This window comes from Ranitomeya imitator, chromosome 2 (genome assembly GCF_032444005.1).
Source record: "Ranitomeya imitator isolate aRanImi1 chromosome 2, aRanImi1.pri, whole genome shotgun sequence".
Classification (NCBI taxonomy): Eukaryota; Metazoa; Chordata; class Amphibia; order Anura; family Dendrobatidae; genus Ranitomeya; species Ranitomeya imitator.
In genome coordinates, this window is record NC_091283.1 from 784,223,222 (window position 1) to 784,236,700 (window position 13,479).

The window sequence follows — 13,479 nt, forward strand, 5'->3', positions numbered from 1 at the left end:
GCAGGAGAAGAGCCCGCCATACCCTCCCCACTCTCTCTAATCCAGTGTTCCCCAACTCCAGTCCTCAAGAGCCACCAACAGGTCGTGTTCTTAGGATTTCCTTAGTATGGCCCAGGTGATGGAATTGATGCCTGTCTAGATTATGGAGTGCTCACCTGGGCATTACTATGGAAATCCTGAAAACATGACCCGTTGGTGGCTCTTGAGGACCGAACTTGGGGAACACTGCTCTAATCCATCTTGGCATCTCTGCTGCTAGAGATGGATTATACAGAACACACCCAGTAGAGACAAAGTTAACTACTTTCTAAATTTACAATTTTGTAGGCTTCTTCTGTTAAAATGACAGTGATTCCTTACAGAGTGGTACTGGATAAATTATTAGTGGAGTTGCGTTCTATACACAGATTTGGGTCCGTTTCAGGAATATGGTGTAGATTCATATGTGCAGAATAAGCCAAAGAAATTCCACAAGTGATAAAAATGAAATCCGATGTGCATAGGTAGCATAATGGGCCAAATTCTGTCAGAAACACATTGGCACGCTGGCAGGTTTTTGGACATGCAAATCCCCTTCCAGGAATGCCAGTTGTTGCTAAGCAAAGATAAGTGCTTCAGACAGTTAGTTTTCTGGAAGATAAATTGGTCTCCAGTCCAAGACTTGCTGGTCAAACATCTGGAGAGCAGTGCTGGTGGTGTTCTGTGCTCCGCTCTGATGATAAATACTGTAATTGTTTATACATCAACTTTCCAGATTCAACCGTCCAGATTTTCGTCCCTGCTGTTTGGGCCTGATGGACGCTGTTTAAATCTTGTAAGGCTGCAATCTATAACATCAAGCATTTATGGGTGGTGGTTATATAGAGAACACGTGACAGATTATTTTTTTTAATATTTTCTTTTTGAAGAGCAGGATTTCTGATTACGGTCAGTCTTTGAGTCCATAGTGCTAATCTGTCCAGTTACTATTTGCTATATCTGACCTGTTGGTTTGTTGAGCCAAGCACAAGTATAGTCTCATATTTTGGTGTAAATGTATGCAAAAGTAATAGCTTCAGGATTAATATTGAAGTATATAGTTTTTCAGTTCAGTTGTAACCTTTCCATCCCTTCCTCTTTTCCACTACTGAAAGTGTAGTATTAGGCTTTTACACTTCTTCTTTTTTTGTGGCCCGTTATTGTGGGCCGTATTGCCACAATTTTCACGGTCTGCCACAATATCGGACCGCAAAAAAAACTTGCTGATCGACGTTTTTTGGGTTTCCGATATTATGGCAAAAGTATTGGAAAAAAAATGGCGTTTCGCAAAACTGGAAGTCACCGTGCACCGCAAAAACAAGCTTCTGTTTTTGCGGCCCCGTTGATTTTCAAAGGGGGCTGTGTCCGTAAGTCGTGAACAATATTGAGAAGGCTCGATATTTTTTCACGGCCGTAAATACGGCCATACCGCGTACAGTGCTCTGTGGAATTATTGCGGCCCCATAGAAATCTATTGGGGGCCGCAAAAGCGGGAGGCAAAACTACGGTAAGTGTAACAGAAACCTTACTCTTGACCATACTTTAAGTCCATGCGGGGTGCTTGTCTTATTTCATGTACATACGATGTAATGGCACTAATAAAGTGACTTTTTTTTTTTTTACAAGACCATTTTGCACCAATTTTTGGTGTGTTTTGTAAATACTGAATTCCATTAAACCAAACTTGATGTTGCAAGCACTTAAAGGGAATCTGTCACCCCATTTTTGGCCTATTAGCTTATGCCACTGCCATCAGGGGCTTATCTACAGCATTCTATAATGCTGTAGATAAGCCCCTGATGTAACCTGAAAGATAAGAAAAATAGGTTATATTATACTCACCCAGGGGCGGTCCCGCTGCGGTCAGGTCTGATGGGCATCGCGGTCCGGGTCCGGCGCTTCCTATCTTCATACGATGACGTCCTCTTCTTTGCCTCCTGCCATGGCTCCTGCGCAAGCGTACTTTGTCTGCCCTGTTGAGAGCAGAGTACTGCATTGCGCAGGCGCTGGAAAAAGTCAGAGAGGCAGGAGCCGCAGCTGGAAGCAAAGAGGAGGTCATCGTATGAAGATGGGAGGTGCCGGACCGTGACAACCATCGGACCGGACCGAACTGGGACCACTCTTGGGTGAGTATAATCTGACTTGTTTTTCGTATCCTTCAGGTTACATTAGGGGAGGGGGGCTCATCTACAGCATTATAGAATGCTGTAGATAAGCCCCTGATGGCGGTGGCCGTAGCTTATAGGCCAAAAATGGGGTGACAGATTCTCTTTAGTGTACAAGATATTCTTCATCTAGTGAGTCTCATTTTTGTGAACATGCTGGTGATACGATCAACACATTCTTTCATTTTACAGGCACATTTGTCCTTTAAGCAAAAATTGAATGAGTGATTCACGGACACGCTTGTCAACTTGCATCTGTTGGTGCTCTAATGGCAATTAAGAAAATGTACTTTTTTTATTACTTGAACACTATGCGCATAACTTATTAGGAAATTTGTTGATTTCTTAAGTGTATGTTTTTAATACTTTTTTGATACTTCTAGTTTTATGATGAATAGGAGGTTGAGCAGGAAAACTGGGTGGTCCTGAATTTAAGACTATCATCAATTTACAAGCGTCTTTCATAGCTTTAGTTATTACAGGAGTTCTCCAGGAATAGAAAAAACAGAAAATGTTATTTAATACATTTCTAAACTTTTAAATGACAAATATTTTGGCTTTTGTCGAAGGAAAGAATCGCTATAATTAACATGGCCAGCATCTTGTTCATCTGACAAACCTACAAATCTGTCTTGTGTAAAGTTAAATGGGTTGTATTAGCTTCTAAATAGTTAAAATTGAAAAAATAAATTCACAAGTAAAATCACTTTTGGCTATGTTCACATATTGAATTTTTTTCTGATTTACTGATGTGTTTCAGGGTGTTGCCTATTGTCAGTGCAAAGCATAAGATCTGATTTGGCTGTATGGGTTTAAAGGGTAAAATTTCTCCTTATGGAGAGTGACATGCCAGTGTAAGGAGGCTTATAGGCCATGCAAAGTTTTTCTGGGATATCAAATTCCCTTCGGAGAGGAAGAGGACTTTTAGGGTATGTGTACACATTGCGGATTTGCCTGCGGATCCGCAGCAGTTTTCCATCCTGTTTACATTACCATGTAAACCTATGGAAAACGAAATCCGCAGTGCACATAGGATTGCCACTTCCGGTAGGTGGCATTAGAGTTTGATTCCTTAAGAGACAATTTGCATATTTCTCCCATTTCCTTATCTCCATATTTATTTCTTGTCATATATATATGTAACTTAGAAAATGTGATTTTGCTAATGTTCTCATGTCTTTATTTATCCCCTTTTTGCTGTATGGCCTACTCTTTAAAAGAAAAAAAAAATGGTGTTTCTCACTTAGCATTAGGATTTGTTCTTAAGCTTTGGCTTGGCTGAGTTTTCTGCTTTGAACTAAAATGACTTTATGCTGAACTCCTGTGGACTGTATGATGTTACGGTTTTTGAAGGCAGTTAGTCGGGTTTTTAATTCACATTTTATGGCCTCTAGTAAATGTATACGCTCCTGACTTATAGAATAAACCGCCAGTGACAAATGCCTGAAAGTGACTTGTCACCCACAGACATAATGGCATTCACTTTACATTATAGCCTATAGGTGGATACCATTGTTGAGCCTCTAGCGGCTCTGTCACTTATGGGCTATAATCGCATCTATTTGTTATGAAAAGCTATTGAAAAGCCTATTATGTGTTTGATGACCGTGTGTACACTGCTTAACTATCACCCAAAGATTTCCACTTGTTAAACTGTATGTTTGACGTATCTTATTTTTTCTATACTGCCGGACCACACATGATGGGAGGGCGCTTTCTAATAAGCTTTCCAGATTTTTCTTTCCTGTGTAATTTGCTGACCTTTTCATGCCACAGTGCTCAAAATAACTCTTCACCGGTTTTGCAGTGGAGCTTGAGTACACATTTGGGGCACAATTAATTACGACTGGCGTTGTATACGCCTGTCATAATGAAGAAACACGGTGGGGTAAAATGCCTTGATATATTAAGAGGCTCACACCACTTAATGAACCTGGTTTATCTCCTCTGTGGCATGCCCTTCACCAGAAATGGTGCTCCAGTCAACTAGAGTAACATTTTTGGCGTAAGCTACACCACTAGTGTGGTATACCAATTTATGATGAATTTGGTGGGTGGGCACCACCACGCTTCCTCCCACACATTCTCCACCTACTGTGGTTGAAAAGTCACAATTTTTGGGCAATGCAAAGTGTTTTACACCAGAAATCTTTGAAATAAACACCTTGATGAATTGGGGCTTAGGGTCATTCCATATCAAGTGATCCAAATATGAATATTTTTTTTTACCTGACGTCTAGATTTTTTTTATTTTTTGTTTTTATGAAGTACGTTAGTTAATTACAAATTAAAAGTTTAGAATTTTTTTCTTCATCAGTTAATTTTTTACAGATTTTTAAAGTTTTGAAAGTGCGGATTTTGGCCTGGTATGGCTTTACATTTTTTATCATATCTCGGGCTAGAATTAAGATAGAGGTGGGAAAGGCATCATTGTTCTCAGAACGGTGCCAGCTTTCATTTGATATGTCACAAGACTGTGTTTCTTGATATTTTGCTTTGGAGAAATCAAATTCAAAATTTTGATGTGCTATTTTGAAAAAAACGTATGTTTAAGGCTACGTTCACGTTAGCATTGTCGGGCGCAGCCGCGGCGACGCATGCATCATGCTCCCCTATATTTAACATGGGGGCGCATGGACATGCGTTGTCTTGCATTTTGTGACGCATGCGTCAGGGCGCAGAGGACGCAGCAAGTTGCTTTTTTTTTTTGCGTCCAAAAGCAAGCCAAAAATGGACGCATGCGTTTTTGCATGTGTTGTGCGTTGCGTCGCCGACGCAACACACAACAACGCAAATGTGAACATGCCCTTAAAATTGTGAAAACATGCATGTGTGTTACTTGTGTTCTTGTTTATATTTGCACAAGGATTCAACTTGAAACCTATCAAATTTGTATTTTTTTAAGCCTTGAATTATCTGATTTTGTTTGAGTTTCTTCCCTTTTTCTTTTCAAATTACAACTTATTGCATTCAACATTTATATGTAACACTAAAGAAACACAAAAAACAAATCCCGAAGTGCCAGAATAAATCCATCTTAATCATCATAACACAACTTGCTCAGCATTTTCAACCTGAATTCATTGAACAAGCCAAAAGAATAAAGGTGATCATATCCTCAAGTGTGATTTTCCAAATACAGTCTCATCCTAATTACCGTATATGTTAAAAACAAGATTAAAAGAACCAATATTTTTACTACCTATTTATACATGTAACCATTTTTTTCTATTATATCACTAAACCTGTCATTTATGAAGTGTTAAGAATAGTCCAGTAGTTAAATCCTCGTGTTATAAAATATGAACTAATCAAACAATTAATGGTAGGTTTTTACACTGGCCTTTTATCATCCGTGTCCCTTCTAGTGGGTGAAATGTCATCTTGTCCATAAGCGCTTACCAATGGCCGTTTCCTTCTGTGTCAGAGTATGTGCGGCCGGTCATGGTGCTCGGCTCCACCTGAGTCAGTATTTGATTTTTGTTAACTTTTACAATGTCTGGTTTTCTTGGATATACAAAGGACGGCGCTGGACCAGAAGCTGCAGAAAAGTCCTTTCTACTTCTTCTTTTTCACAATCTTTGGAGAGTACAGTAGCCGCCAGCAGCGCCGATCATATTCACAGGTCACATCACCAGTTCTGTCATCCATTGCCGATCTTGTGCCGCCTTCTACCACGTCATGGACGTCGCTCTCTTTGCTGAATGAAAAATCCTTGTTTTTATTTGTTTCGCTACATGGAATGACAGTCCGGTGTTGCGGAGTCCCCTTTCTGCTTCCTGAAACCGAGGTTTTCACAAACTCTCCTCCTCTTTGTAGTCCTGGTTCGTACAATACATGAACTGGATGTTAAGAATATTTGTCTCCCCCCATTTGATGAGTTTCCTGGGTATTAAGATTTGGTGTGAATACGGCCTCTGGAGGCTGGAGCTGCTGGCCTGTCATCTGCTCTGCAGTCACCGTCTACCCCTGGTCATTCTCAGCCCCAACAAAGCTTTCTCCTCTGCCCTCTCCTGCTTTTAAGGCTATGTTCACACTTTGCGTTGTCCTTCTGCGGGTTCTCCCGCAGCGGATTTGATAAATCTGCAGGGCAAAACAACTGCGGTTCTCCCTGCAGATTTATCGCGGTTTGTTCCGCGTTTTCCGCTGCGGGTTTCCGCCTATACTATTGATGCTGCATATGCAGCAATATGCAGTATCAATAGTAATGTTAAAAATAATAAAAATTGGTTATACTCACCCTCTGATGTCCGGATCTCCTGGACGCTGCACCCGGCGGTCTGGTTCCAAAGATGCTGTGCGAGAAGGACCCTTTGTGACGTCACGGTCATGTGACCGCGACGTCACCGCAGGTCCTGGTCGCACAGCAACTCTGACCGGACGGCCGCGTGCAGCGCTGAAGACTTCAGAGGGTGAGTATAACATGATTTTTTATTTTTTAACCCCAAATATGGTTCCCAGGGCCTGGAGGAGAGTCTCCTCTCCTCCACCCCGGGTAGGAACCGCACATTATCCGCTTACTTCCCGCAACGTGGGCACAGCCCCATGCGGGAAGTAAGCGGTTCAATGTATTCCTATGGGTGCAGAATCGCAGCGATTCTGCACAAAGAAGTGACATGCTGCGGGTTGTAAACCGCTGCGTTCCCGCGCGGTTTTTCCCGCAGCATGTGCACAGCGGTTTGCGGTTTCCATAGGGTTTACATGTTACTGTAAACGCTATGGAAACTGCTGCGGACCCGCAGCATCAAAATCGCGGCGGTTCCGCGGTAAAAGCCGCAAAGTGTGAATATAGCCTAATACTCTATAACATAATAAAATACAGTAATATCTAAAAATCATGGATTATTTGGTAAATATAGACCCCACACTGTTAGACCACAGGCTGAACAGATCTGAATGTGAGATTTTCGAATTGACACTGTAATAGTTTTATTTTTTTTAAATATGATCCCATCACGATCCCATCTTGTATTTTGGTAGAGGTGTGGCTAGGAGCATAGCAGGCACATGTGCAGTTTTTGAAATTTTTAAATTAAAAGTTTTGTACTTGCGTTCGCATAGGTAAAATATTATCAAAGATACTCTTGTGACATATCTGGTGAAAGCATGTACAGTTCTAAGTAGAATGGTGTTTATTTTGTTTCTCTATCTTTTTTCTAGCCTTAGTTATGGGGAGAAAAATAAAGGCAGGCAACACCGAAATTCGCACTTTTTCCGAACTTTGAAAATCAAAAAAAAATACAAAAAAAATCTAGAAATTTTTTTTCATCACATTTTGCATTCTCTGACACACTTTTACCAAATAACAAAATCTCAAAAGAATTAAAAATATAGTGGTAAAAATCATTGGTTCACTTGACATGGAATGACCCCTTAGTATGTAAAATTTTGGAGCTTTCTGAGCATACATATATAAAAGTGGTGTCAACCCAGCCTCCCTTAGGTTAAATCTTCCTAGAAGAAAAATCACATGCCCCTATGAGTCTCATTTGGGTCTTAAAGTCAACCTGTCACCCTCAAAATCGACGATGAGCTAAGCCCACCAGCATCAGGGGCTTATCTACTGCATTCTGGAATGCTGTCGCGGTCCGGGGCCTCCCATATTCTGACGATGATGTCCTCTTGTCTTCACACTGCGGCTCCGGTGCAGGCATACTTTGCCCTGTTGAGGGCAGAACAAAGTACTGCAGTTCGCAGGCGTCGGGAAAGGTCAGAGATACCCTGCGCACTGGAGTACTTTGCTCTGCCCTCAACAGCGCAGACAAAGTACGTCTGCGCCGGGGCCGCAGCGTGAAGACCAGAAGAGGACATCATCTTAAGATGGGAGGCGCCAGACCGGACTGCGACGCTCATCGTCCAGGGACCACCCCTGGGTGAGTATAATCTAACCTCTTTTTCTCATCTTTCAGAATACATGGGGGGGAGGCCCTTATCTACAGCATTAGAGAATGCTGTAGATAAGACCCTGATGCTGGTGGGCTTAGCTCATTGTCGATTTTGGGGGTGACGGGTTCCCTTTAAGCTCGCAGCATTTTTTCACAGCATTGATTCAATTTGTGCAGTTTCTTGGATAGTTATCTTTTGTATTCATAAAGTTTTCTGATTGCATTTCACTCTAAAGAAATTGGTTAATATGGAACTGGGCCAGATTTCTAACTGTCCCGTCTTGGAGATGGTGTTGCCTCCTCCCTCTCTAAAACAATCTAGTCACAAAAACTAAGAAATTTTAAAAATCTATCACAAACCTCTGAAAAGAGACAATATTATGAAATTGGCTGATAATAATGTTGGTTAACATATTATGCATCAATGGTATTGTGCAATTGGCAGTAATTTATCAACCATTCCTGTGAAGTTTTTATCAACTTGCAGGTTTTTTTTCCCCTTTTATCAATTGAAATAACTTGGCATTTCTACACCTAATTGAAAGATGCTGAGATGTCTCGGGTTTATCAGTAATTCTTCTGAGTTCCTGGTTATGTTCTCAGTACCAGCTTACTACACCCTCTAAATTTCTCAGACTTGTAGCTTCCAAGAAGCTGATTATTTTGACTTTTTTTTTAATTGTGCTATGCAGTGGTAGCAGAGATCTGTGGAGTTGCAGTTTTTGGCTATATTTAACAATTTCCTTTTACAGTATCTGCATACAGATAAGTGCTCTTGTGGTTTCCAAAAGAAAGGCCCCTAACAAACACACTCTCGTCCGGTGCACCAGAAGTCCAGAGCAAGGATCAGGGATCGGGGCCCTCCCTTCTCCAATGTTTAGAGGGAGTCTGGTTTGCTTCCAGCCACAACTCGTCTGCCAGTAACTGAACGGTCTGTCTGGCCACCTCGAAGGGGAGTTCAGGGTTAGCTACACACTTATTGCCAGAACTGCAAGATGAACATACCATAATGACACTGCTACCTAACAACACGAAAAATGTCCATATTGAACACACAGCAAAGAAATTATAATGTTCACCTGAATATGGCTTAAATGTCCAGGTGGAATTTTAGCAAATCCTCATTGCTTAAGTTTGCACAAGTTAGAGGTTGTCCACTACTACTATTCAGTTCAATAGGAGGCGGATGTCGGTAACAATCCCGTTCACTACAACTAGACCGCCAACCTCCAACAAGCTTCCTGTTGGTTGTCCACCGCTGCTGACACCAGTAACAGCTGATTGGCAGGGGTGCGGAGTGCCAAACCCCGACCGATCAGACAATGCCCTATCCTAAGGTTAGGGCATAGATATAAAAGTAGTAGACATACTGTTTAATATTAGTGTAGTACTGGGGTGGGGAATCTTTTTTTTTTTTTTTTTTTTTCTTCTGCTAAGGGCCATTTGGACATTTATACCATCCTTCGGGGGCCGTACAAACTCCGCCAGCGAAGTACATCCTGACTCTTAACACTGGTTTCAGGATGTAATCTTTCAATGCATGCCCTTCAATGTTCAGTAGTGAACACTGCATGTGTGCGCTCACAGAGCAAGAAGAAATTAATGAGCTTGTGGCAATCAAAATACAGCTCCCTGCCCAAGAATGCGGTACCTGAGAATCTGCCCGGGGGTATGATAAAAGGTCGTCGGGTGCCATAAATGGCCCTGGGGCCTGAAGTTCCCCACACCTGGTGTAGTACATGGAAAAGAGCAATCACTAATTAGGTCACCACTTCTAGGATACTTTTGCACCTAGAACACACACTGGCTTCCATTTATGGTCTGGGTGTGCCTACTGGTAGTTTCTTGAGGCCAAGCCAATGACTAGGCCAGATGCTACATGTGATGTTCTTCAAGAAGCCCATAATTTACAGACCTCTGAGGATTCTTGCCCCTTATTACAGAGCAAGGTTGCTGTAAGATGACCGCTTTGGTGCAGTTATGGCTTGGGGACCGTTTCAGAGTAGATAAGCGGTGTTTATAGTCTTTTTGGCAATGCACTATGAGAAATAAGTATTCAAATGTCTGCCTGAAGGAAGGAATACCTACTCGGTTATAGTGAGGAGAAACGTTAAGTAAGGTAAATTGATAACTTTCTCCCAGGCCTCTCTGGTTGCTTAGCTTCAAATTTGTCAGGTCACTAAATTCTGTGCAGGTAAAACCTGTACGAACCTCTCCCTCTTTGGCAAATTGTTTTGAGCTGACCATACCTATTGGTTTAAGATTGACCAGCAGTATATAAGATTATATCTTTTTGTACATTGGTTTTCTCTATGAAAGAAAAATACCGTTTTGTATACTATGTCAGACATGATTCAGGCATCTGCTATGGCAAAATATTTTTGCCTAAAATTTTAAACCCACAATTGGTTGAAATTCTTTATTTAAAGGGAGAGTTTATCAGCACAGAATGACTGTTCAAACAAAGTCCCGCCACTCTGTGAATCACGCCAGGGATTATCATTTAAATACACCTTCCCACCCATTTATTTTCCCGGTCTCCACACCCCCCTTTAATTAACCGCTCTGGCTTCATAGAGACAGAGAAGGACGGAGATGGATGGCAAGGTGTATGCAAATGATGCATCAGGACTTGGTTTGAAGTATTTTTGTGCTGAGAATCCCTTTAACATGTAGCCTGCAATATTGCTGGACATTGGCTCATAACTATTTGGGGTGTATATGTTTTAAATCTTAAACATCTCACCAATCTTAAACCAACTTTTCAGCAGTGGTTGACCACATATGGCGTTCAGTTGTAGGTCTACCGTGTTTAAATGCTGATCTAGTTATTGTGAGATCCTGATAATGGTGAAATGACTCCCATTAGGATCATGGTATCTGAGTGAGGACTGGGAGGTCGAGGAGTATTACAGCTGTGTTTCTCATACAGCCATTGACCATGTCAGAAATGGCTCCCAAAGGCTCATCCTTCTTTTTGGATGTAGGTTCATAATTCTGTATCATAACACAATTCACTGCATGTCAAGATATAACGGAATTGTTCTCAACCTCTGACATCGTGGATATTTATGTAGAGGCAAATGTCAGTCTTTCTGATCAAGGCTGTTTGTCTGATCGGATGTTTCATTAAATCTGTATCTTGACCAGACTATGAACTCAAGATGTGGTGAGAATCCTGCTTGAAACCAAAGGAGAACTATTAGTTAACGTAAGTTACTTACGATGCATTCACTTTCTCTCTGCAGATTATGGAAGAAACAAATACACAGATCGCTTGGCCGTCTAAACTGAAGATAGGAGCAAAGTCAAAGAAAGGTGAGGTTTGTTTTTGTAGCCCTTCATTTTTTTAATTATTTTTTTACATTTTGGGAATGAAATGGGACCCACCACCATGAGCTAAATTCACATGTAATCTTTTCCAACTATCTTCTACATGCTTGAAAACTCGTCTGTTTTCCATTTTTATTCCATTTTTATTCTGAATTGCACAAAATGATGTTCTTTAAATAAAAAATACATTAAATTTAAAAATTAAAACACATGACTAGTGAAGAGGACTAGAGTGGTTTTTCATGCTGTATTTTTGAGCCATCACCAGAGTGGATTTGGCAAGAAATGGGAAATGCAAAATAGATAGTATATTTAAAATTGCAAAGTGTTAGTCTGGGTGCCCACAATCTTGGAACTAGCAGCGCTTTGGATGCAGTGTATGTTTGCTGCGTCCAAAGTGCTGCCTTCTATTGAACGCAGGAGAATCCGCATGTGTACACTGAACCATACGGATTCATCACGTACAATACATTTCTATTGATGCCATTTCTCCTGCAGAGGAGTCTACGCAAGAGAAATTGTCATGCTGCAGTCTGGAAAGACTGGCCGCATGTAAGTCTCCGCGGGTGATCCGTGAGCGTCTGTGGACGTAAAGAGGGCATGACATTTCATGAAATCCCAACCACTATGCTGTAATAGCTGGCCACTGCGGGTTTGATGTTTCAGAAGTACGCAGCGTCCAACCCGCATCAACTCTGCATCATGGGCACGTATCCTATGTCAAACGTTGCATTTTTGCTGCTTTTTTTTCCACAGGCAAAACCTGCTAGCAGTAAAAAAGCTGCTTACAAAAGCAGATATTACGGAGTTTTTTGCTGTGTATTTTTGTTGAGTTTTGATTGTGATAGTTTGTTTTCCCCCCACCCCCCTCAAAAAAAATAAAAAATCATGATGCAGCCTTCCTTAAGGTTTTTGCAGCAAAACCTGATACCTGCGTTTGAAACGCTGAAAGATGTGACATGCTGCCATTTGAAAAACTCAGCAGTATTCCACTTCGGTCATGAAAGTGTGCATGAGACTTCTGAAACCTTTTAGCTATTGCTGGTATTGTAAAACACAAAATTTTCATAAAAAGGGTAGCAAAAACGCAATGTGGAACTGTAGCCTTAAGGTTTTTCAAGCAGAAGACACTTTAGGAAAAGTTTTCCTGAAGTCGTTTTTTTTTTTTTCCCCGTTTCCTTCATGTAATAAAAGGCTACTGCACAACACTATTTCAAGAAGAGTTCTGATTTTAGCAAATAAAGGGTATTCTTTGTAAAATTAACAATTGTGCAGTTTTCAAAATATAATTGAATACATTTTGCTATCACTTTTAAAATCTGTCTGCAGTAATTCAGTAGGGACATGATTAATTAACTTCCAGAGGTTGTGTGATCACACGGGTGCACCGCTCGTTACAACGCTGCTCTATCTGCACTGTAACGAGTTGTGCACTTGTATCGGTCTCATCGGCGGGAAGATTATCTTGTGGAACGTGAAGGCTCCTTAATCGATTTGAGGTTATAATTTACAACTGGAAAGGGAACATCTGGAAGAAGGGAGGAAAAGTGTATTTTCACGACATCATTGTTTTTTTTTGTTTTTTTGTTCTAATTTCGTTACAATTGATTCTACTTTATTATTCCAACTAAGAAATCTTTATATTGTCATCTATCAAAGCATTGGAAATGCCAAAATGAAATTTGCAGTGGTAACTATCACTATGGATGTCGTGGAAATCGTGCATTACAAAAAGTGAGATTTGCTGTAACATGGGAACATACATTAATAACTTGCTGTGTATTTTATGTATCCTATTCTTATTGTAATATACAGCCATTTTTTGGATGGAAAATCCCAATTGAAAATTATTGGTATGTGGAAATGGAACCCTTGGGTCTATTCACACTGCATAAATTGTTTATTAGTGCTATTGCAGTGTGGAAGTATTTGCCATTCTGCATTTTTGTCAGTATTTTTGGAGCACCATTCCTTTAACAAACTTCTGTGCCAACTTTTCATACATCTCCGAACCTGAGTAAATTAGGCTACGTTCAGACTAGCGTTGCGCGCCGCTGCGTCGGCGACGCAACGCACGA

General features: G+C 40.9%; 1 protein-coding gene across 7 annotated transcripts in view; it reads left to right on the forward strand.

Moving 5' to 3' along the window:
- The window catches only part of BICC1 (BicC family RNA binding protein 1), a 273,157-nt gene that overhangs the window by 167,602 nt on the left and 92,076 nt on the right, over positions 1-13,479 (forward strand). For all 7 annotated transcript variants that reach the window (XM_069753550.1, XM_069753555.1, XM_069753556.1 and 4 more), the window contains exon 3: positions 11,317-11,386. In XM_069753550.1, coding sequence (XP_069609651.1) covers positions 11,317-11,386 — 70 coding nt within the window. The remainder of the gene's footprint in view (positions 1-11,316; positions 11,387-13,479) is intronic.